This window comes from Danio rerio, chromosome 5 (genome assembly GCF_052040795.2).
Source record: "Danio rerio strain M-AB ecotype USA chromosome 5, GRCz13ab, whole genome shotgun sequence".
Classification (NCBI taxonomy): Eukaryota; Metazoa; Chordata; class Actinopteri; order Cypriniformes; family Danionidae; genus Danio; species Danio rerio.
The window spans coordinates 39,189,461-39,214,746 of NC_141025.1; the positions used below are offsets into that span (position 1 = coordinate 39,189,461).

A 25,286-nucleotide genomic window follows, 5' to 3' on the forward strand; every position below is an offset into this window, starting at 1 on the left:
CAACAACATCTGGCAAGGAACATCATTTTGAACCAGTCATGTGTTGAATCATGAATGTATACCATTAAAGTCTGACTGTCGATTTAGAGTCCAAAGTTTTAATAAAGTGAAATTTAAAAAGTCATTTGAACATTAGACTGTCTTAGAGCTAAATAAGGCCTGTGTAAAATGAATCACTTTTTTGTTTGTCTTTGTGTCCGTAAGGAGTATTTATCATGCTGTTATGCAAGAAACCTTTCAGATGCAAGTCTGGCAATAAACTGTTGTATTGTATTGTATGTAAATATGAATATAAAAATAAATGAATAAATAAAAATTAGTTAATGATTATATTTTATAATTATTGATATTATATATAAGCAAAAAACAAAAGTATGCAAGATGCCATAAGTAAAATAAATTAATAACATAAAGTACATAAATCTGTTAAACACATGATTAAATGTAATGCTATGAGTAGAAAAATGTTTATTAATTGTGTGCCATTTAACATTGGGTCTTTAAATAAGGAATAATACTGATGTCAGGTATACTGATGATAAGGATAATCATTCCAGACTGGAACTTCCTGACATAAACCACTCTCACATTTCTGGAGTAGTGCCGGCATGTCAAAGGACATTATAGATTCATTCATTCAGTTTCTTTTTCGGCTTAGTCTCTTTATTAATCTGGGGTCGTCACAGCGGAATGAACCATCAATTTATCCAGCATATGTTTTACGCAGCGGATGCCTCACAGCTCAACCCATCACTGGGAAACACTCATGCACTCTCATTCACACTTATACACTACGGACAATTTTAGCTTACTCAATTCACCTGAACCGCATGTCTTTGGACCGTGGGGGGAACCGGAGCACCCGGAGGAAACCCACGCAAACGCAGGGAGAACATGCAAATTTCACACAAAAATGCCAACTGACCCAGCCAAGGCTCAAACCAGTGACCTTCTTGCTGTAAGGTGACAGCACTACCTACTGCGCCACCGCGTCGCCACATTATAGATGCAGTCTTTAACTTCTTTTGGATAAAATACATTTTAAGTAAGTACAGGCAGAGTTCAAAACTATGTCCTCATTTGATTGATTCACAACATTTTTAAGCGGTTGGCTACTTGTAGGTTTTTGTAGGAAAGCTTTCTGTTATTTGTATTTTCTTCATTGCATCACATAAAATTGTATATTTCAAAGAGAAACATTTTTAAGAAAAATGTATTTCTTTTTGGGTTTAAAAAAACAATATTGTATACGATATTCGAATGGCAATTGAAGATTAGACTGTAGAGACATTGAAACCAACAAACTCTGGTTAACATTAACAATCTGAGTCTAAAACAATAGCCGTAGCCTATTTTGCATCAACTAAAACTCATTCCAAGACAGCCAAGAACTTTAGAGTTGTGTTTGATGATCAGTTGAACTTTACACATCATAACCAAATCCACCTATATAGACACCTAAAGCATGCTACATAACTCTCTGTTCAAGCTCTTGTTCTGTTCAAATGCCTGTTACTATTGCAGTGCTATCTTGCCATACAATTGTATCAGTTGTACAATTGATCTCCCAAAATGTTTATGAAATAATGATAATTTTCCTGATCAGTCAAATTTGCCTTTTCTGACTTTTTCTTTCTTAGACATGCTATAAATAAACCTTAAAATGACTTAAATGGATAGTTTACCCAAAAATGAAAATGTCCTTGCAATTTACTCACCCAAGTGACTTTCCAAGTACTTTCTCTCTTTGTCCAACTAAACACAAAACAACATATTCTCAAAAATGTTGGGGAAAAACAGCCATTGACATTACAGAATTTACTACATGGAAGTCAGTGACTGCTTTTGTGTTCAACAGAAGAAATAAATTAAAATAATTTTGTCAACTGAAGAGAGAACACATGATGACAGAATTTCAATTTTTGAATCAACTATCCCTATAAACATACACTGTAAAATTATTTTTTTTGTTTTGTTTTTTTCCTGCAGCCGTAAAATGTTAGACATTAAATTACAGAAATGTCTATAAATTTAAATTTTTGATAAATTTCTGTAATTTAACGGCGGTTATTTTGCGTTACATATTTTATGTAAAATTATGATTATCATAAATCTATCTATCGATCTATCTATCTATCTATCTATCTATCTATCTATCTATCTATCTATCTATCTATCTATCTATCTATCTATCTATCTATCTATCTATCTATCTATCTATCTATCTATCTATCTATCTATCTATCTATCTATCTATCTATCTATCTACACCATGACCATCCTAGGAGGGGTAGTAAACCAGGCCCTGATGAGCAAGCCACAGTGGAAATTCACATTGTCCCATACAATGACATATTGTGGTAGGTGAAGCCCTAGGAGACCTCTCTCATTTTTATGGATCAAATCAAAATGAAGGCAGTCCAAGAAGATGAAGAGCTTCTGTGTATTGTATGGGCCAAAACTGGGGATGTGAGTGGCCACACCATTCTCAGATATGGCAGCACATAGTTATATTGCACAATCTCTGGCCTGGGTCATCCATTAATAATATGTTCTATGTTCTCAAAACCAAAAGTTCAGTATACTACAGGCCACTACTCCGGTGGTTCCAAACCTGGGATACATGTACTCCTGTGCAGAAGTAGTACAAGGGGTATGTGTCAGAAAGGGGAGGGGGGGGAGGGGATCATCATTGATAGACTTACTGAAATGTTACAGTAAAACCCACAGTGTTAGATTTACATGGGAGGCCCTAATTGCAGTTCTTTAACCCTTTTTCTTATATTCCTCAAAATAAGGATTATATGTCGCTTGTGGAGATCAAAGCAAGGAACAACAGAGACGAGGATCCAAGTGCAGGTGAAATAAGATTATATTTAAGCAAAACAGTGGCTGGTACAAAAAGGGCAACCCAAAAACGTAGTCAAGAAAAACTGGCATAACATGATAGGATGTGGTCTGATAGAATTTGTAGTTCCTAAACATGGCATATGTAGTTCACCAGCGATCTGTCAGAAGTGGATTGCTGGTGATCATGACAGTACTCCCCTCCAAAAGTGGATTCCAGACGCTCCCAGAATAGTTCATGAGGGAGGTGGTGCAGAGGCGAAACAGAGCGTGGCCTAGAGCGTGGAGCTGCGGAGGGCCTAGAGCGTGGAGCTGCGGAGGGCCTGGAGGGTGGAGCTGTGGAGGGCCTGGAGCGTAGAGAGGGACTGGTGGTTCAGATAACCCCAGTGGGCCAGGAGGCACTGGCAGTTCAGACAACCACACTGAGTCAGGAGGCTCTCTATCAGTAGTCACTGGTGGTTCAGGTAGCACCAATGGATCAGGAGGCACTGGCGGTTCAGATAACCCCAGTGGTTCAGGAAGCTTAGGGTCAGAAAGCTTGGAGTAATCAGACGGCTCTGGCAGCACTGGGAAGTCAAATGGCTGTGGTAGCCATTCAAGGAACTCAAGTGGCAGCTCCGGCCTTTTGTGGGACTCAGGTGGCAGCTCCGGCCTTTCGTGGGACTCAGGTGGTGGCTCCGGCCTTTCTTGGGACTCAGGTGGCGGCTCCGGCCTTACGTAGGACTCAGGTGTTGGCTCTGGCTTTTCGTGGGACTCAGGTGGTGGTTCTGGCCTTTTGTGGGACTCAGGTGGTGGCTCTGGCAGCACTGGTTGTGACAAGGAATCTGGAAGCTTTGGCTGTGATGGGGAATCTGAAAGCTCTGGCTGTGATGGGGAATCTGGAAGCTTTGGCTGTGGCGGGGAATGTGAAAGCTCTGGCTGTGAAGGGGAATCTGGAAGCTTTGGCTATGACGGGGAATCTGGAAGCCTTGGCTGTGACGGGGAATCTAGAAGCTCTAGCTGTGATGGGGAATCTGGAAGCTCTGGCTGTGGCAGGGAATGTGAAAGCTCTGGCTGTGAAGGGGAATCTGGAAGCTTTGGCTGTGACGGGGAATCTAGAAGCTCTGGCTGTGATGGGGAATCTGGAAGCTCTGGCTGTGATGGGGAATCTGGAAGCTCTGGCTGTGACAGGGAATCTGGAAGCTCTGGCTGTGACGGGGAATCTAGAAGCTCTGGCTGTGATGGGGAATCTGGAAGCTCTGGCTGTGAACTTGGCTCTCGAGCAGAAAAATGGGGTACAAGTGATGCCCTCACCCTTGTAACTGTGGGCTGTCTTATACAACATATAATTCCATCATTTACTGACTACATACCTGTTTTCCACGTGAAAGGCTTGGAAGATGGATTAGACTGTAGAAGAGCAGGGCTGTTCAATTGGCGGCCCGTGGGCCGAACCCGGCCCCCGAGGCAATTTGTTCTGGCCCTCCAAATAGTGCAACCAAGACATAAAAAATTAATTTAGTTCAGTGGAAAAAACCCATGATTATTCTTCAGACTATATAATCGTACAACAAAAATCTATAATTGTTGCCTCCCTAATTGTAATGCAGTTTGAAAAGTAACATATGAATGTGTCTGAATGAAGAAGCCTACGTCAGCAATACACTGCTTTTGTTGTGCTCTGAAATACAACATTTGAATATGTTTGTAAAAAAGAAAAGGTCTATTGTACACTGCACTAATGTTATGTAGTTTCAACATACAATATATTAAAATTTTAATAGGAAAAGCCAACGTGGGTGTCTTAAGGAGGAAAAAAACAGCATATGGGCTCTTATATGCAGTTTTGTTATCACTCATATAGCAAGTCATATCTCTCCGGTCCTTCGTTTGAGATGTTTTTCATGAACCGCCCCTCATGACAAACTAATTAAATAGCCCCGCTGAAGAGCAAGACACATTAAGCTGCACTCGGCGACTTGCCTCTGCTATTGTGAGGCCATGGTTGATGACATGGTCTATAACTGTGGACCGAATTTCATCCGGGACATCACAGTGTCTTTGTGCACTAAGGCCTCTTCCACCTATTAAACCACCCTTACTCCTCTTCCTCGAGCAGGCAGCTGCCCTTGTTCATTTACTTGGCCAGGTGCCTCCATGTTCAGAAATAGTACTGGTCCTGCATGGTCAAGCTCTTAACATACATGTTTGGCAGCATTCACAGTCATGGGCAGCAACTGTCAAAACTGTCAAAAGTAACTTTCCACAACATTGTATCTAAATATAATGTGTGTGTGTGTGTATATATGTATATATATATATATATATATATATATATATATATATATATATATATATATATATATATATATATATATATATATATATATATATATATACATTTTTTTTTTTCAATTTAAAAGAATAAACAACATCTAGAGACTGAAGACTCAATGCAGGTCTGCTCAAATTGTGTAATCCAGAAGAGAACAGAAAACCAAGTTACAGAGAATACATTTCCAGTTATCGTGCATGTGTGTACACACCACAAACCACATTAACCTATACTGCATTTAGTTCATGAGCATCAGAGTAGACAATATTTTTACTTGTACTGTAGCTGAGCACTTGTGCCTTTAGTGTTGTGAGTACAATGGAGCTGCAGCAGCGTTTTTCTGTGTCTGAGTATGAATACGAACATCATGGTGATACAGATGTAGAGAACAGAGGCAGGCAGATAAATGAAACTTTTAAAACAGAAGATTTTTACCAAAGTCTTGATGTTCCACCAGTAGACCGAAGAACTGTTAACCGAACTGGACTAAAGTCAGGTAAAACAAAACACAACTGATGAGTAAATTAAATGGAAAGTCATGACTTTTATATGATTTATTATTTGTGTATTAATCTCTAATTATCTCTGTTTAGAAAAGCCTTGTAAGGGGAATTATGTGTATTTACTGTTTGCCGTGAACATCCTTATCTTGGTCGTCATCCTTGCCATTGTGAGCTTAAATTGTAAGTTTCATGGGCAGCATTTGGAAATTACTAATGCTTTAATTATTCTATAGATGAATAGATGGTTATCATGATGAGTGCGTTTAAATGTTGACAAAATGCTTTACAGATATCATGCTTTCTTCTCCAGACTCTCACAACCAAGAAAAACAACCAACAAAAGGACAAACAGGTTTATTTAGATTTTTTACCTATTTACGAGAAGAAACAAATTTTGCAAACTAATTTTCTATCTATCTATCTATCTATCTATCTATCTATCTATCTATCTATCTATCTATCTATCTATCTATCTATCTATCTATCTATCTATCTATCTATCTATCTATCTATCTATCTATCTATCTATCCATCCATCCATCCATCCATCCATCCATCCATCCATCCATCCATCCATCCATCCATCCATCTATTTATCTAATTAATATATGTCTAAGATTTTTATATTATATCTAATATCTCTCTATCTACTGTTATATCTTCTAAATCAAATCCCAAAACAAACTCTAATGATTTCTACATAATTATTTTTATTGATTATTTTTAAACTAACAGAAACCTATCTTTCAGAAGTGTGGCTTCTGTACAACAATGTGTTTTATTTGTTCTGGAGTGACGACAGTGACTGTTACGCTGCCAAAAGCTTCTGCTCAAAGAGAAATGCCACCTTGGCCACTTTATCAGAGCTTAATAAGGTACAGCTTCTATTTGTAATTATCTTTTTTTAAGTACTCTACATTATTGTTATCTACACTTATGTTTTCTGATTTAGGAATTAGACATTAATGGACAAATTGCAACAACTAACAAAAGCAAAATGTATAAAATGTTTTTTAGTATTTAAAAATGTTTAACGATAAAACATTAAAAATGGAAGTGAACAGTTTGCCACGAGCTCTATTATTGTAAGAAAATGAAAGAGATCGTTACTTTATTACTGAGCTTATGAAAATACTGTAAAAAAACTGAAAAAACTGTACTCTGGCAGGGCTGGCTGATCTCCAGAACCAATGGAAAAACTTTTTGGATCTTACAAGCCCCTTCAGAGGGATCTGGATCTGGATCTGGATCATCATATGTGGTAATGCATCTGATATATATATATACAACAGTTCTGTCTGGTTCTCGAATCTGATTGGCTGATAGCCGTGATATATTTAAGTAATATCAGCACCCGTACATCCTCTTTACCCTTTGTATATTACTCCGCCCACATACAGCCAGAAAAAAGCAGACACTATAGATCTAAATCTAAAGTTTAAAAGATGCACGCTCAACTGTTTAACTGTCAGCTTATGATTTGAATCTAACGTGGAAGAAAGTAGTTCCTCAAACAAAAGGCTTTTTGAGACTCTCCATGTTTGATTTTGTTTTTATATACACAATTATGCCGTCAAACTGTTGTATAAACGCAATATCACACGAGTAGCAGTGCGATATGGCTGTATATCGGCACTGGTTGGGGCACTAAGGCACGCATGCCTCCCACCAGTGCCGACAGTACAGCCATTTCGCACTGCTACTCGTGTGATATTGCGTTTAAACAACAGTTTGATATTACTTTAATATATAATGGCCATCAGCCAATCAGATTCGAGAACCAGACAGACGTGTTGTATAAATTAAAAAAAATAATAATAATAACAATAATAATAATCATAATAATATATATATATATATATATATATATATATATATATATATATATATATATATGAGCAATATCACACGAGTAGCAGTGCGATATGGCTGTATTTCGGCACCCACTAGTGCCGTTAAACAGTCATATCGCACTGCTACAAGTGTGATATTGCATTTTTTACAACAGTTTGTTGGCATAATTGTGTATATAAAAACAATATCGCATATTTAGAATATCGCACGGCTATCAGCCAATCAGATTTGAGAACCTGACAGAACTGTTGTATGTATATATATATATATATATATATATATATATATATATATATATATATATATATATATATATATATATATATATATATATATATATATATATATATATATATATATATACATATACACACACACACACACACACACACACACATATTATATTTATATACAATATAATGTGGGGGAAAGTTACTTTAGAAAGTAATACACTACGATATTACAAAAATACTTTTTAGGTAAGTATTGTGTTACGTTCTTTTAAGTTATTTTTGCATTACCTGGCTGCGGCTTGATCTTTTTCAGAAATTGCAGGTTTTTGTCTTCCGGTTGTTTCTTAAGAGCTCTGCAATTAACAACACACTGTATAATGAACGCCTTTAATTACCACATTCAAAAAGTAAGATTATGTTATCTTCTGAGAACTTCCTGACCTCTGAGTTACACAAGCTGTACATATACAGATCATTTACTTTTCTGCTTTTTGTCTTACATATACACACACAGTTGAAGTCAGATTTATTAGGTCCCCTTTACATTTTTTTTCTTTTTTAAAAATTTCCCAAATGATGTTAAACAGAGCAAGGAAATTTTCACAGTATGTTTGATATTTGTTCTTCTGGAGAGTCTTATTTGTTTTATTTTGGCTAGAATAAAAGCAGTTTTAAGTTTTTGAAAAAAACATTTTAAGGTAAAAATTATTAGCAACTTCAAGCTATTTATTTTTTATGATAGTCTATAGATCAAACCATCTTATACAATAGCTTTACTAATTACCCTTACCTGCCTAGTTAACCTAATTAAGGCTTTAAATGTCACTTTAAGCTGTATAGAAGTGTCTTGAAAAATATCTAGTCAAATATTATTTACTGTCATCATGGCAAAGATAAAATAAATAATTTATTAGAAATGAGTATTAAAACGTTTATGTTTATAAATGTGTTGAAAAAACTCTTCTCTCTATTAAACAGAAATGAGGGAAAAAGTAACCGGGGGGGTGGGGGGGGGGTATTTCCATAATAGCAGCACTTATACAGCCCCCTCGCCCTTGCGTTTTACTTCGCCCACATAGTTACAGCAAATCAATGATCAATGACTTCAGCTTTTGACAAATATTGCTGCTGTTGGACAACATAAAGTACTTTTGAAACTTTTTAGGCAATAATGTAGTTGTTTAGATTGCAACTATGCAGTTTATTTATAAGAATAGTATTTATTTTAAATGTTTATAATTTCGGAGAGACAGCGCATTGGCATCAGCCTGTCTTATTGGGCAGAGCAAAGATGGTTGATGCTGTTCGTCCACAAGATGGCGACAGAGACCACCTAATATAAAAAAAGTTTTTAATACAACTGAACAAATCATTATTAAACAGGCTAGTTACATTCTAAAATGATCTGTCTCTTTTTTATGTTGTAATGATGTATTTATACCATAGTAATTGTAGTGTAGAGGGGACTCATATATCACAAATGTATGTATTGTGTGTTGGCCACTCTTTCTCACATGTGTTTAGCATTTTTTCTTATCGCTAACACAACAGTAATCTGGTAGTGTTTGCGTTGCATTGGATTTTTCTGGGTTAATTATTGTGATCTCCCGATTACAACAGAGAAATACTGGGAAATCCCTGTAGACTGATGGCATTTCTTGGCGTTCAGTCTTATAATCTTAAAATGCCAGCAAAATCACCTGTTTTGTCATTACGTTAGACAATAGCCCCTTTCACACAGTGATACCGGTAAATATCCGGAAAATTTACGGAAAGACTTTACCGGTATATTCAAAAAAGCTCTGTTCACACAGGCGAGGACGTTACGGAAATTTTCCGGAAAAGAGCATTCACACATCCATTCCAAAATACCGGTAAATTCTGACATCATTCACCACAAATGAGCTTTAAACGGCTGCGCTTGTATATGTAAACATTTGACTAAATTACAAACTCTGTGGATGATCAATATTGTGAACAACTTTCGCAGGATCACTTTCGCATGTCGAGATGTTCATAATTGTGCAGGCGCTCATAGGCGCACGCAAAGCTTGAAGGTAAACAAACAACGGCTTATCATAAGCATCTCATCGATAATTATTTACACAGTTGACATTAAGAAGAACATATAAACGTGATCTGACTAACTTCTAGCAGCTAAATGTGTCTGGAAAAATATTCAAAGGCTTTTGTTCTCACAAACCGCGCGGACGTGAATGCGTTTGACTGTTGTGTTTGGCTAAAGCAGACGTCTCACGTCAGCACGTTCTAGACGTGCACGCGCTTATTACGGTAATCTTCCTTCTGCATTCACACAGCGCAGCATTCCGGCAAATTGCCGGTAATGTTACAACTTCTCTTTCCGGAAAATAGCCAGAACGAATTTACCGGTATTTTCAAAAAGGACCTGTTCACACATACAACCTTTCCGGAAAATTGCCGGCAATTTTCCGGAAAGGTCTGTATGTGTGAAAGGGGCTATTATGCAAGAGAATCATTCAAACACTAGCTCCAAAGTGACATTTGTGAAGTAGTGCACAGATTCTGCTGTTCTGACGTCAGCTGCAGATGTGAATGAATGGCAGAAAGAAAGTAGTTCATCATACAAAAGGGTTTCTCTCCTTGTTTGATTTTCTATTTTTTATACATGATTATGCCATTGTATAACTGTTGTATAAATGCAATATCTCATAAGAAGCGGTGTAATATGACTGTATATCATCACTGGAGGGAGACTTAGTCATTTACTATCATAATTCGTCACCTTAGAATTATATGGTTCTATCTGAGATTTTTGTCAAAACTGAGTTATTGAAATATTCTTATTAAATGACAACTTATTTAAATTATGGGATGGTTTTTTTATAAGTTGTTTACATTTTTACAACTTTTCATTTTAAAAAGAAATTTTACAAACATACTGTTTACTATATGGAATGCAAAAACTTTGAAGCTCAATATCTCAAAATCATTCAGAACGCAGATAGAACCTTATAATTGCAAGGCGACTAATTGAGAACAGAAAAAAACACTGATGATAAAGACAAAACTACAGGAAATGTGTTTTTTTGTGGTTACACTGTTTTCTTTCTTATTTGTGGTTTCACTGAAAATGTATTGGAACATTTCTGGGTATTTTATTTAAGGAGGATTTATTTTGCTAAAATCAATAAAATCAGGTATTCTGTTCTATCACATACATACATACATTTCGTCTTTGTCCAGTTGTTATACCCAATACCTAAGTCATTTTTGTACATTTTTTAGCCACCATACATATTGATTATTGTAACTCAAATTTCAGCTGGTTTCAAAAACATATAATCTATCCATATAATTAATTACCTCTTTCACCAAACGCAATTCTCGTCTGTTTTAGTAACTTTCTGTACATTGATCTTGTCCTCTTGACTTGTACTGAGTTTTAAAAAGAAGCCTATACAATACATTATAATTACTGCTGTTGTTGTTGTTATGTGCACAGTATTGGGATACATTTTGGGGGGAAACACTTGTTCTGAGTACTATGTTCTTGTTTTTCTCTTAGGATGATGAAGATCATGAGTGTGGCATCGTGAGCTCTGATGGTGATGCAAATTATGGAGAAGCAACCCGATCTCATAACTTTGCGTACAAATAACACGACTTTCCACCTTCCCTTTGCGTGCAATGCATACGCCAAAATCCGTTTTTGCGTGCATATGATACGCCAGTCCTTCCCATTCATTTCTTTGGAGAACAGATGCGTCCATATGCCACGCACCAACTTTAACGGCGATGACGTCATCAACGAGACTCGGTTCAAAGGTGGAAAGTCGTGTTATTTGTACGCAAAGTTATGAGATCGGGTTGGGAGAAGGGTTTGTGTGTGCTAGAAGAGTGAATCTTGACAGCTCTTCGGGAACGATGCTGATGTACAGATGAACAAAGGGGGGTTTCAAGGGTTTCAAGTGTCACCTTCTGATGGTCTTCATCTTCTCAAGCAGTGCCTGTTAAGCGTTTTTACTATTTCTGTATACAGTATCTTCATGTTGCCTACTGATTTCCTATTGTGCAATTCTTTTACTGAAACTCTTCAAGATTAACTTTATTGTAGTTTAAGATAAAATTAATTATTTAAAAATATTTAAATGAGTTTTTAAAGCATTAATTTTAAACATGAACACAGTTAAACATAACTCCTTTTATGTTTCCTTATCCTAAGCGGGACATTCAGAGAGAAACATGAAAGCCAATATTACCTGTCTCGCATTCGTTTTACGGGTTCTGGCGCCCCCTTCCTGTTATGTTTTAAAGTCCGCTTAACGAAGTTGGTTAGAAAAAAAACAACAACAAAACTTACCTTAATCCCCAGAGAGATTATTCAGGTAAATCAGAGGTTCTTATCTTATTTTACGTCAATTTTTTGGCGTTGTTACATTTCAGTCTAAGACCTTTATGTTTATTGTTTTTTCATTTAAAAAGTTAAAAGCTAGTTTAGTTTAAAACCTAGCTTGCTGTCATTTTTTCATTATTTATCATTAATATTACAAACGCTTAGTAGCGTATATTTAATGTGTTTTACTGACTAGTCCTGTGTAAATGTTGATACCGTGTCACAAAGACATGAGCGACCATTAAGTTATATGTTATTATTACCATATTATTTACTGTAGGGATGGAAGCAGGAGATTCTCTGTCACAGTGGCTGAACTCTGATATTTTCATTGTGTTTGTGGTGTTGCTGTTGCTGCTGTTGCTGGTCATCTTTGCAGTGTGCTGGCTTATGAGACGACAAAACACACAGAGACCCCCAGAGTACTAAAACACCCACTCTGCACCTCACTTTAATTTCCATTTCCATTGAACACTGGTCCCACACATTTCTGTAATTAAAGGGATAGTTCATCCAAAAAAAATGTTTACTCACCCTCATATGGTCAAGTGAATAGCAAATAAGTGATGACAGAATTTTCAGAATTTTAATTTTGGAACAGTGGAACAGTGGTCCCACACATTCCTTTAACACTGGGTTCCTTTCGGAAGAGCTCATTATGTCATAATCCAGGGGTGTTCAAATTTGGTCCTGTGGGGCTGGTGTTAATGCATAATTTAGTTCCAACTTTCTTCAACACACCTGGTTACTTTAGGTCAAACTATACAAATGATGTGTCTAATTCTTTTTTTAGTGTGAATACTACTGTCTATATCGGTGCTCTAGAGCTGCCAGTTTCAGACTGTTGTATGATATTTTTTCTTATAGCATTGATTGGCATAATTGGGTAATTCTTTAACTACGGGCACTTTTATGTCCTTTGATCATATATCCAAATATATATATATATATATATATATATATATATATATATATATATATATATATATATATATATATATATATAATTTTGTTAAAATTTCTCTTTTTTTGTTCAAAATTTACTTCATTTCTATTATATATTTTTTTCATATTATTCAACCTCCTTTTTGGTGTCAAATTCTCTGTCTTTGCCTTGTTGCACACCCAGAGTTTTAAACTTCAACAATGAAAATAACCTTTTCAAATATTATTTATCTGGTAACTACTAATGTATTTGAATTTTTTAAGCGCTAGTGAAATAATTTAAATGTTTTATAGTTATTAATGTGAGACTATTATCAATATTATTTTTATACAAAATATAGCTGTCGCACAGTATCAATTTCATTTCCACCACAACTCTATAATGGCGCTTTAAAAAGATTATTTTGGTGGTTTTTACGAAAAGGAATAGTGACATTCGAGCACATGATCAAGATCGAAAGAAAAAAAATGTTCATCAACAACACATGAACAAAAAATAGGCTAAACATTTCTTGACAAGGTCATACATTTATTCTGTCATTTCCAAACATGCTGTACCTTCAAAGGTGTTTTTAAAAACCAAACAAAATTAAGGTAAATAAGGGTATTTTGTATCAATGAAATGATAGTATCAATTCAAAGCTGATCAGTGAAGCTATCTTTAATTTCTTCTCAATAAACTGTAGAAATGTCATTTCCACCAATGACATTTATGGTTATAAACACAATTGATCTGGATTGCAAAAGTACAGGGGTTAGACAATGAAACTAAAACAATGGCAAATTTAGTGTTGGAGGTTTCATGGCTTAATTTGAGCAGCTGGTGGCCAGTCTTCATTGATTTTCATTCCACCAGTAAGAGCAGAGTGTGCTCTTTGATTAAAAGATTGCAATGCACACAACAATATGTCATATGGTGGCATATCACAGTTTAAAAGAGTATAAATTGTTGGTGTGTGTCTTGCTGGCACATAAGACCAAGTCTTTATCAATTATCACAGTATCCAGAGCCATGTCAGCAAACCAACAAGAAGAAGAACCACATCCAAAAGGAGTAACAACTGTATGGACACTGCCTGAAAGAGATGCCTGGATGCTTACACCAATTGTATTCAAAAGACATAGAACCACAGCTGCCCAACTCACTGCAGAATTATTGTGCAACTCAGCTCTCCTGTTTCCACTAAAACTGTTGGTCAGGAGCTCCACAGGGTCAATATAAATGGCTGGGCTGCTATGGTCAAAACGTTGCCTACTCATGCCAATGCTAAACATCTGTTTCAATGGTGCAGGAGACAAAATCTTGGGTTGTGGACAATGTGGAACTTGCATTGTTCTCTGATGAGTCCACCTTTGCTGTCTTTCCCACATCCGTGAGAGTTACAGTGTGTAGAAAGCCCAAGGACTACCGAACTGTTCTGAAAGATCATGTGCACCCAATGGTTTAAATATAGTATCCTGAAGGCAGTGGGGTGTATCAGGATAATAATGCACCAATACACACAGCAGGACTGGTGACAGAGTGGTTTGATGAACATGAAAGTGAAGTTGAACATCTCCCATGGCCTGCACAGTCACTGAATATTATTGAGCACTTTGGGGTATTTTGGGGGTATGAGTCAGGAAATGTTTTACTCCAGCAGCATCACATAGTGACCCTGAACACTATTCTGCAAGAAGATTTGTTGAAAATCCCTCGGGCTGCTGTGCAAGATTTGTATCTGTCATTCCCGAACTGAAGTGATGGTATATTATCCGCAAAAGGAGGCCTGACACCATACTGATGAAATATTCATTCATTCTTATTCTTTTCAGCTTAGTCCCTTTGTTTATCAGGGGTCGCCACAGTGGAATGAACCGCCAACTTATCCAGTGTTGGAATATCTATCTCTATTCCATGCGTGTTCAAGAGAAAAGGTCTGGAGAGGTTTTTCTTCAATGTCAAAAATCGTATCAATTTATTGGATACAAATGAATAATTCGATGACAGAGCTCTGGGTTACATTACCCCAATGCAATACAAGAATTACATTCAAGAGGTTCACAACTAACATACATTTCCTGACTTCAGCATATATACACCACGGATCTTAATAGGTGGAGTTTTGGTGTAACGTCACTTGTCATTCATTGCTCAGTCCTCCATTGGCCGCCCCTTCAGCATAATTCCCCTTTTTCTATGAATTCTCTGCCCAACAACAAAGTATACATCTTTCTGTGTTCTGTGTTCAGTTTTAACACCTCTATTCAGACAGGAAGTTTCTGCAGAGCTGAATTTAATTTTGGACCCGCATCTATCTACTTCTGCAAAAATGCTAATTAGTATGCACAGCACTCACCCACAACATTAGTAGTTCAGTTAATATATGACCCTTACATGACCAATACAAATAATTGTTTGATTAAAAGAAACAGAGACAAAAATAATAAAAAAACTGATTGCTATTTTACCACACCAGCATATGTTTTACGCAGCAAATGCCCTTCCAGCTGCAACCCATCACTGGGAAACACCCATACACTCTCAATTACACATGGACAATTTAGCTTCCCCAATTTTTCTGTACTGCATTTACATGGGGGAAACTGGAGCACTTGGAGAAAACCCACCCGAACACGGGGAGAACATGCAAACTCCACACAGAAATGAAAACTGACTTAGCTGAGACTCGAACCAGCGACCTTCTTGCTGTGAGGCGACAGAGCTTTCCATTGCACCACCACACCACCTGACTAATAAATTATCGTGCTCTAAAATCAAGCCTTTCAGTTTCATTTCCCAACCCCTGTAGATGTATAATACTTTTTATTTTATAATGTATTTATATATTATTGCAATAATAATTAGTTATTTACAGTATGCTGTTACTGTTCATCTGTTCATCAATCTCAGCTTTACACATGCAAAACATGTGTGGTTATGTTTAGTAATTTTGTAAATTGAGTTTAGTAAGTGTGAGTTTACGAGTTTATTATTTTTTCTAATAAATATCTAAGGTTTTTCAACTTTAACATTGATTCATTGTCATTTCCCCAGCACCCTGTCATTTCCATCACTACACACACGTTTTTTTTTTTTTTATATATATTTTAAAAGTTCTTATCACACATTAAAAATGTATTCACAATGTATGAGTGCATGCTCTATTTAATATACAAACTCAATTTATTTATTTTTTTAATAAGCTCTTAACCAAATTAATTTTAAATTTTAGAGTGTGGCAGGTGTACAATTCAGCATTTGGTCCTAAGGAACTAATTTATTCATTGACAAATGTACAATTATTGTATTGTGGAAAGATTGGTTAAACTAGATATAAAATGATCTTGGACAATGTTTGACTGCCAGAATTTATTTCATTTCTAAATAAAAGCTGTGTATTGAGATGTGCTGGAAATGACATTGGTTCATTTCACGACGGAAAAAATGTTATTAAGAATTTCTCATCTAAGTTTTTCCTCTTAAGGATCTTAAAACTAGACAAATTGTATAAACTTATGAGGCAGTGTTGTGTTACTTCACAAGGCTAAAAGTGCCCGTAGTTGAAGAATTGCCCAATTATGCTTTCACAATGGTATGAACCATTATAGGTGGGTCAAATGTGTATTTATATTTTACATGTTTAATTATTTATATTTAAGATATAGAACAGAGAAAGCTATTTCCTACTATTAAAGGGCTGACCCCCTGCACTTAAAGATCAGCATCATCGGTCATGATTAATTCACTCCGAATGGCCCTTCAGAGGGCGATAGCCTATATCCCGTTTGTAACGCAGCACACGTGTCCCTGAAGATCTTATTTAGCTGGTTTACATGCATTGAATACATTTGTAGTAACACTTTATTTAAAGGTCCCATGAAATTTAAATAAAGTTAGATATTATTAGTAAAATTGCTCCAAAACAGTGACAATAGTTGTGTTTAGAAGATATAAAGCTGATAAAAACATGTAAAGCTTGTTGTTTTTCACTTCCTCCCAAATGAATCAACGGTTTTAGTCATGTGACCTCATACTTCAGTTTCTCATCAAATCTTGACCAATCAAAGGCTCTCTAGTATCTGACATGCTCCGCCCCCTTTAATTTAATTAATTACGTCTCTCGCTCTCTTTTTTTAAGGAAAATGGCTGAAATAGAGATTATTCCAGTTAACAGGGCAGATGCGGGCAACCCATCCAGATTTACCCTGAAGATTGTGACAGAGCAGACACATGCGACAGAGCTTGTGGAGATGTTAACCCAAAGAGGCTGCTGTGTTGAACCACTAAATACCCACAGGAACCCCTCTGTCTCAGCTGATGCAGCAGATAATGACAGCGATCAAGATTTTACAGATGCATTACAAAGCATTTAAATATTTTTATGTATCAATAAGATTCCCAACTAAAACATTTTGTTTACTTACATTTGAAATACAGAACTAAACAAGTAAACTTGTTATTGATTTTCTATATTGTTTATTAAACTAATAAAATTAAGCTCACTGCAACTGCACATGTTTGTACTATGTAGTAATTAGTAGTATATTTTAATGGACACACTCTCTCTTATCTCCGTATGCACCACATACTTTGCTTGACAAAACACCTCTGGACAGACTTTTCTCTTCTCCATGCTTGGAAAAAAACTTTTCAATTTAGTAACTTCTGGCTGACATACATGCAACAATCTATCGCCTTTTCTGTTTAGGGGTTACACCAGTTGTAACCCTCCTTATGTCCAGTACAGACAGAAACTGAGCTATAAACCTTGTTTATTTAAATTACTGGACACATACATGTGACTCAGCATTTTACATCTGGTTTGCAGAATGAATGCATGAGTGGGCAAATTTTCTCTAAATATCACAGGTCTAGAGAATCTCTAGCTCTAACTTGAACTTGATAATAAGTCTTATAAAAAAGCTTGTGCGGATTGGTAAATAGCCACATTTTATTTATTATCAGCTGCTAAATGCGTATCTCCCGCCTATGCCAACACCATGGCAAAAATTTCGTGAAGCATTAGAGACCTCTGCTGCTCTTTACATGAAGCCCATAATTAGTTCATTTTCTTTTCGGCTTAGTTCCTTTATTAATCTGGGATCACCACAGCAGAATGAACCGCCAACTTATCCAGCATATGTTTTATGCAGCGGATGCCCTTTCAGCCGCAACACATCACTAGGAAACACCCATACACTTTCATTCACACTCATACACTATACGCACAATTTAGCTTAACCAATTCACCTATACTGCATGTCCTTGGACTGTGGGGGAAACCGGAGCACCCAGAGGAAACCCACATGAGTGCTGGGAGAACATGCAAACTCCCACAGAAACGCCAAGTGGCCCAACCGAGGCTAGAACCAGCGACCTTCTTGCTGTGAGGCGCTTGTGCTAACCACTGCACCACCGCGTCACCCTAATAAATAATGTAAAGTACATAAATGTGTTGAACACATGATTAAATGCAGTGCTATAATGAATGTCAACTCTCTAACTATTGTTCCAAAAAGTATTTTATATATATTTTATATTAATTTTGTGCCATTTAAAATTTGTCTTAAACCTTTTGACACCAAGTAACTTTTGTTTGGATTGTATTCCTTAACTCTTAACGTTACTTACCAAACTCAGTGCATTTTATTTCAACACATCCCATAATTTCTAAATGCTAGATATGTCAGTTTACAATAAAAGTACAGAAATTAATACAAATGCTTTGAAAAATCTGAAAATATGAAGTGTAAGAAAGTAAAACATTTTTGAATACTAAATCATCTTTATGTTTTGAAGGATGCCATAAAATATTTCAGATACTCATTTAACATGTTTTTTAGTTTTTCTTTTTAAAATAAAACCAAAATCAAGAGTAGTAGAGCAACAGGATTATGTTTGTTCAATTTTTTTTTTGTAAACCAACAATGCTGTGTGTAAACCATTATTTAAAACAGAAACTCTTTAATTGACTTGTATGGTTATTAATTAAAACAGTCAAAATAGGGTCAACCATTTCATAGAGCAGGCAGTTATAAGGAATTATACTGGTGTCAGTAATGATCCGTTGAATGAGGATAATCATTCCAGACTGGAACTGACATAAATCACTCTCAAATGTCTGTAAACATTACAGCTGCAGGCTGTCCTTAACTTCTTTCAGATAAAAGCTTTAAGTACAGGCAGAGTTTAAATCTCCTTATACTTCGCCCGATTCACAGTGTTAATTGTTATTTATTTTATTTTACTATTTATATTTCATTTTTAAGTGGTACGGAGAAATATGAGCTTTCTACCTACACACTTTTGTTAACATTAACAATCTGAGTTTAAAACGATAGCCGTAGCATATTTTGCATAACATATTCCAAGACCTTGTGTTGAGTTGTGTTTGATGATCAATTGAACTTTACACATTATTAAAATAAACAAATCCTGCAAATCTACAACATTAGGAAAATTAGACCCTTAAAGCACGCTACATAACTCTCTGTTCAAGCTCTTGTTCTGTTCAAATGCCTGTTCAATTGCACTATTTGAAGATCTCCCAAAATGTTTATGGAATATTGATAATTTTCCTGATCAGTCAAATTTGCCTTTTCTGACTTATTCTTTCTTAGACATGCAATAAATAAACCTTAAAATGACTTTGATTGATAGTTTACCTAAAAATGAAAATGTCCTTGCAATTTACTCACCCAAGTGACTTTCCAAGTACTTTCTCTCTTTGTCCAACTGAACACAAAACAATATACTCTGAAAAATGTTGTTGAAAAACAAATAGAGAGAATTTACAATATGGAAGTCAGTGACTGCTTTTGTGTTCAACAGAAGAAATAAACTCAAATAATTTTGTCAAGTGAAGAGAGAGCACATGATGACAGAATTTTTATTTTTGAATCAATTATCCCTATAATCATACACTGTAAAAATCTGTAAATGTGAGTTGCAGCTGGGGTGCCGAAAAGAAATAAAATAACGTCCGTTAAATTACAGAAATGTCCATAAATTAAAATTTCTGTATTTTTAACTACTGTTATTTTACAGTAATTTTTTTGCTAATTTAATGTCTGTTATTTTGCTGTATTGTTTGTAATTTAACGGCTGTTATTTTACATTACGAATTTTACAGTTTGTTTACAGTGTGTATATATACAGTGTTGGGGTAACATATTACAAGAAACGCAAGTTACACAATAAAACGAGTAAAGTAGCACATTCATTAAAAAAAGTAATAACATTTGTAAGTTAATTTTATTTTAATTAATTAGATTTTTTTAAATAATTGCTGAATTAAAAGGATAATAGTCACATTGAATCATGCACACAATGAGATAATGCATTTATTATTTTAAATGCATCAAAAAAGGGAAAACATGGATTGCCTCAATGGACAAAGAGCAGAAAAGTAGATGATCTGTATATATACGGCATGTTGGGGTCAGGAAGTTCTCAGAAGATAACATCTTACTTTTTTATGGGTTTTTTAAAGGTAGTTAAAGGCATAGGTTTTACAGTGCATTGTTAATTGCAAAGCTCTTCTATTAAAAAACAAGAAGAAGAAAAAACCATGCAAGTTCTGCAAGAGATCAAGCCTCAGCCAGGTCAGAAAAAGTAAAATAAAAGTAACTCAATAGTAAGGTAGCACATTACTTAGCAATTAGTATGCTAAATGCACTTAGTGCATTACTCTTTGAAGTAACTTTCCCTAACACTGTTTATAAATGTAACATGTATACATTTATTCATTCATTTTCTTTTTGGGTTAGTCACTTTATTAATCTGGGATCGCCACAGCGGAATGAACCGCCAACTTATCCAGCATACGTTTTACGCAGCAGGTGCCCTTCCAGCCGCAACCCATCACTGGCTAACACCTACATACACTTATTTACACACATACACTACAAACAATTTAGCTTATTCAACTCAACTATACCACATGTTTTTGGACTGTGGTGAAAACCGGAGCACCCAGTGGAAATACTGTACACACAAACACAGGAAGAACATGCAAACTCCACACAGAAATACCAGCTGACCAAGCTATTGCTCAAACCAGCAACCTTCTTTCTGTGAGGCATGTATACATATATATTTTTTCGGTTTTTCTTTTTATTATTTAAAATTATATTAAATAAATAACATCTAGAGACTGAATGCTGAAGGTCTGATCGGTAAGTTTGTTTTTTTTCTTTTTCTTCTGCTTCATTTGGCAGTTTGCTCAAATTGTGTAATTTTCTTTTTATTTCCTGATCAGCAAATCATAGTTATGATTCTTCCCACTATTTCCTGTTTCTGAATCTTCAGTATTCTGTTTGATGTATATTCAAGCACACTGTCATCACAAAATTTAACAAAAAAAGTAGACTAAACAGAAGTCCTGAAGAGAACAGAAAACCAAGTCACAGAGAATACATTTCCGGTTATCATGCATGTGTGTACACAACCACAAACCACATTAACCTATACTGCATTTAGTTCATGAGCATCAGAGTAGACGATATTTTAACTTGTACTGTAGCTGAGCACTTGTGCCTTTAGTGTTGTGAGTACAATGGAGCTGCAGCAGCGTTTTTCTGTGTCTCAGAATGAATACGAACAACACGGTGATACAGATGTAGAGAACAGAGGCATGCAGATAAATGAATCTCTTAAAACAGAAGATTTTTACCAAAGTCTTGATGTTCCACCAGTAGACCGAAGAACTGTTAACCGAACTGGACTAAAGTCAGGTAAAACAAAACACAACTGATGAGTAAATTAAATGGAAAGTCATGACTTTTATATGATTTATTATTTGTGTATTAATCTCTAATTATCTCTGTTTAGAAAAGCCTTGTAAGGGGAATTATGTGTATTTACTGTTTGCCGTGAACATCCTTATCTTGGTCGTCATCCTTGCCATTGTGGGCTTAAATTGTAAGTTTCATGGGCAGTATTTGGAAATTACTAATGCTTTAATTATTCTATAGATGAATAGATGGTTATCATGATGAGTGCATTTAAATGTTGACAAATTGATTTACGGATATCATGTTTTCTCCTCCAGACTCTCACAACCAAGAAAAACAACCGACAAAAGGACAAACAGGTTTATTTAGATTTTTTACCTATTGACGAGAAGAAACTAATTTTGCTAACCAATTTTCAGTATGTGTGAAACATGTGAAGATCTCGTTTCACACAATCTATAATTTGAATTTCTCAGATGTGTCACATCCTTGATGTTCACTCTATCTATCTATCTATCTATCTATCTATCTATCTATCTATCTATCTATCTATCTATCTATCTATCTATCTATCTATCTATCTATCTATCTATCTATCTATCTATCTATCAAGATTTTTATATTATATATAATATCTCTCCATCTATCTATTGATCTAAATCAAATCCCAAAACAAACTGTCATGATTTCTACATGATTATGTTTATTAATTATTTTTGAACTAACAGAAATTTAACACTGATTGTTTATCTTTCAGAAGTGTGGCTTCTGTACAACAATGTGTTTTATTTGTTCTGGAGTGACGACAGTGACTGTAACGCTGCCAAAAGCTTCTGCTCAAAGAGAAATGCCACCTTGGCCACTGTATCAGAGCTTAATAAGGTACAGCTGTCTTTTGGTGTTCACTCTTTTTTGTATCTTTTAATAACTCTACATTAGTTTATGTTTTCTGATTTAGGATTTAGACATTGATAGACAAATTACAACAATTAAGCAAAATGTACAAAAGATTTTTTTTCCGTATTTAAAAATGTTTACCAATTAAACATGTAAAAAAACAGAAGTGAACAGTTTGCCACGAGCTCTATTATCGTAACAAAATTAAAGTTATTTACATTATTATATAGTGAGCTTATGAAAATTTTGACAATTTGTTTGATTAATTCATTTTGAATTCGGTGTTATATAACCTCTAATTGGTTATTATTTTCATGAACTCGCAAGCTGAGTTCACAGTGGCGTAATTTGTACTGTATTCAAATTATTTCATTTTAACTTAAATTAATAATAAAATGAACATTATTAAAATAAAATCTGTTTTTTAAATTTTGTAAAATAAAATTAAATGCAATTAAAAAAACATTCAGACAATTGTTTTCTAAAAATATAGAGTGGATGCTATCTTATCTGTTTTTTGTAATTTTGTGATGTGGTTTGATCCTTTACAACTTTGAAGAGTATCCTTTTCCAAATAAATAAATAACTTTTGGTTATTAATATCCTTTGAAAATATCTTAAAAAACTAGAATCTTCAGTCTTCTGTTGCATCCACATGAATACCTGTGTAAATTATTCTTTTGACATGAAACAATGACGCATCTGTACACTGGCAGGGCTGGCTGATCTCCAGAACCAATGAAAAGCCATTTTGGATCTTACAAGCCCCTTCAGAGGGATCCGGATCATCATATGTGGTAATGCATTTGAAGTATATACAAGTTTTATATAAATAGAACAGATTTATTGCAGCTGTTGGACAACATAATGTATTTTTGAGGCTTTTTTAGGCGAGAATGTAGTTGTTTAGATTGCAACTATGCAGTTTATTTATAAAGATATTGCCTATTTTAAATATTTATTATTTTGGAGTTTCAAAGAGCCTGTCATACAGAGCAGAGCACAGGCGATTGATGTTGTCCATCCACAAGATGGCGAAAGAGCAAAAAACTCAGCATAATTTCTAATTACAACTGATCAACTCATTATTAAACAGGCTAGTGACATTTTAAGTTGATCTCTCTTTTGTATGCTGTAGTGCTGTGTTTATATTATAATATTGTAGTGTGTTGAGTGTGAGATGGGACTCACATTTCAGGAATGTATGTATTTTGTTTGGGCTACTCTTTGTAACCCTGTATTATTTTTAGGTCGGTCATCTGTTTGTAATGCATCTCTTGTTTTCGTAACTACAGACTGGTTCAGTAAAAAGAAAGAACGAAGATATGTTTAGCGTTTTTCCTTTTCGCAAACACAACAGTAATCTAGTAGTGTTTGCATTGCTTTGACTTTTTTTGGGGTTAATTATTGTGATCTCCCAATTACAACAGAGAAATAGTGGGAAATCTCTGGAGAGATGGCATTTAATGACGTTCAGCCCTATAATCTTAATGTGAGCAAAAACTTTCCTGTTTTGTCATCACTTTAGACATTACACTAGAGAATAATTCAAACACTAGTTTCTGCTGTTCTGAAGTCAGCTGCAGATGTGAATGAATGGCGGAGGAAAGAAGTTCCTCATACAAAAAGGTTTTGAGACTCTCCGTGTTTAATTTCTTTTTTATATACACGATTATGCTGTCAAACTGTTGTATAAACACAATATCACATGAGTAGCAGTGCAATGTGGCTGTATATTAAAAAAAAAAAACTTTTTTGTGGTTGCACTGAAAATATATTGGAACATTTATTCTATCTTTGTAAGGAGGACTTGTTTTTGCTAAAATCAATAAAATTATTACCAAGTATTTTGTTTATCACATTTCATCTTTGTTCATTTCTTACACCCAATACCACAGCCATCCTTGTATTCTTCATTTTTTAGTCACCTTAGTGATTATTGTAACGCAAATTTCAGCTGGTTCCAAATTACATATAATCTATCCATATTAAAACCTCTTTCACCAAACGCAATTCTCCTCTGTTTTAGTAACTTTCTGTACATTGATCTTGTCCTCTTGACTTGTACTGAGTTTTAAAAAGGAGCCTATACAATACATAATTCTTGTTGTTATGTGCACAGTTGTGGGGGGGGGTTTGGGGGGGACAGTTATTCTGAGTACAATATGTTTTTATTTTTTCTTTCAGGATGATGAAGATCAGGAGTGTGGCTTCATTAGCTCTGATGTTGATGCAGATTTTGGAGAAGGGTTTGTGTGTGCGAGAAGAGTGAATATTGACAGCTCTTTGGAAACGATTTACCGATTAACAAAAGGGGAGTTTCAAGGGTTTTAAGGGAGTGTCTACCCTCTGATGGTCGTCTAAAAGAGCGCCTGCATTACCTTTTTTTTGTGCTATTTTTGTATAACTTTATAGGCTACTGATTTATTGTGCTATTATTTGACTGTAACTTTTCAAGATTAACTATGCTATAATAATAAAAAAAAACATTTATTAAAAACGAGATTGTCTCCTTTTACGTATTTAAGTCAGTTTTTACAAAGCATAAACAAACAGTGTAACATCTCATTGTATGTTTCTTATTGTCTGTCTCTTATTCG

General features: G+C 35.2%; 3 protein-coding genes across 3 annotated transcripts; all 3 read left to right on the top strand.

The window, feature by feature from the left end:
• Positions 1–5,399: 5,399 nt before the first annotated feature.
• Positions 5,400–11,536, top strand: LOC141385561 (uncharacterized). Its single transcript, XM_087253852.1, has 6 exons — positions 5,400–5,657; positions 5,755–5,844; positions 5,975–6,016; positions 6,415–6,539; positions 6,833–6,925; positions 11,299–11,536. The coding sequence occupies exons 1-6, from the start codon at positions 5,480–5,482 to the stop codon at positions 11,389–11,391; spliced, it is 621 nt and encodes a 206-aa protein (XP_087109978.1). The 5' UTR covers positions 5,400–5,479; the 3' UTR covers positions 11,392–11,536.
• A 500-nt stretch (positions 11,537–12,036) lies between these two features.
• si:dkey-111e8.2 lies at positions 12,037–17,562 on the top strand. The gene is given in 3 exon segments (NM_001423207.1): positions 12,037–12,118; positions 12,407–12,548; positions 17,193–17,562. Coding segments are annotated over 2 exon segments (375 nt in total). The 5' UTR covers positions 12,037–12,118; positions 12,407–12,408; the 3' UTR covers positions 17,428–17,562.
• A 3,290-nt stretch (positions 17,563–20,852) lies between these two features.
• LOC101882805 (uncharacterized) lies at positions 20,853–25,189 on the top strand. Its single transcript, XM_087253841.1, has 6 exons — positions 20,853–21,789; positions 21,887–21,976; positions 22,107–22,148; positions 22,547–22,671; positions 23,403–23,483; positions 24,874–25,189. The coding sequence occupies exons 1-6, from the start codon at positions 21,612–21,614 to the stop codon at positions 25,018–25,020; spliced, it is 663 nt and encodes a 220-aa protein (XP_087109967.1). The 5' UTR covers positions 20,853–21,611; the 3' UTR covers positions 25,021–25,189.
• The last annotated feature ends 97 nt before the right edge of the window (positions 25,190–25,286 follow it).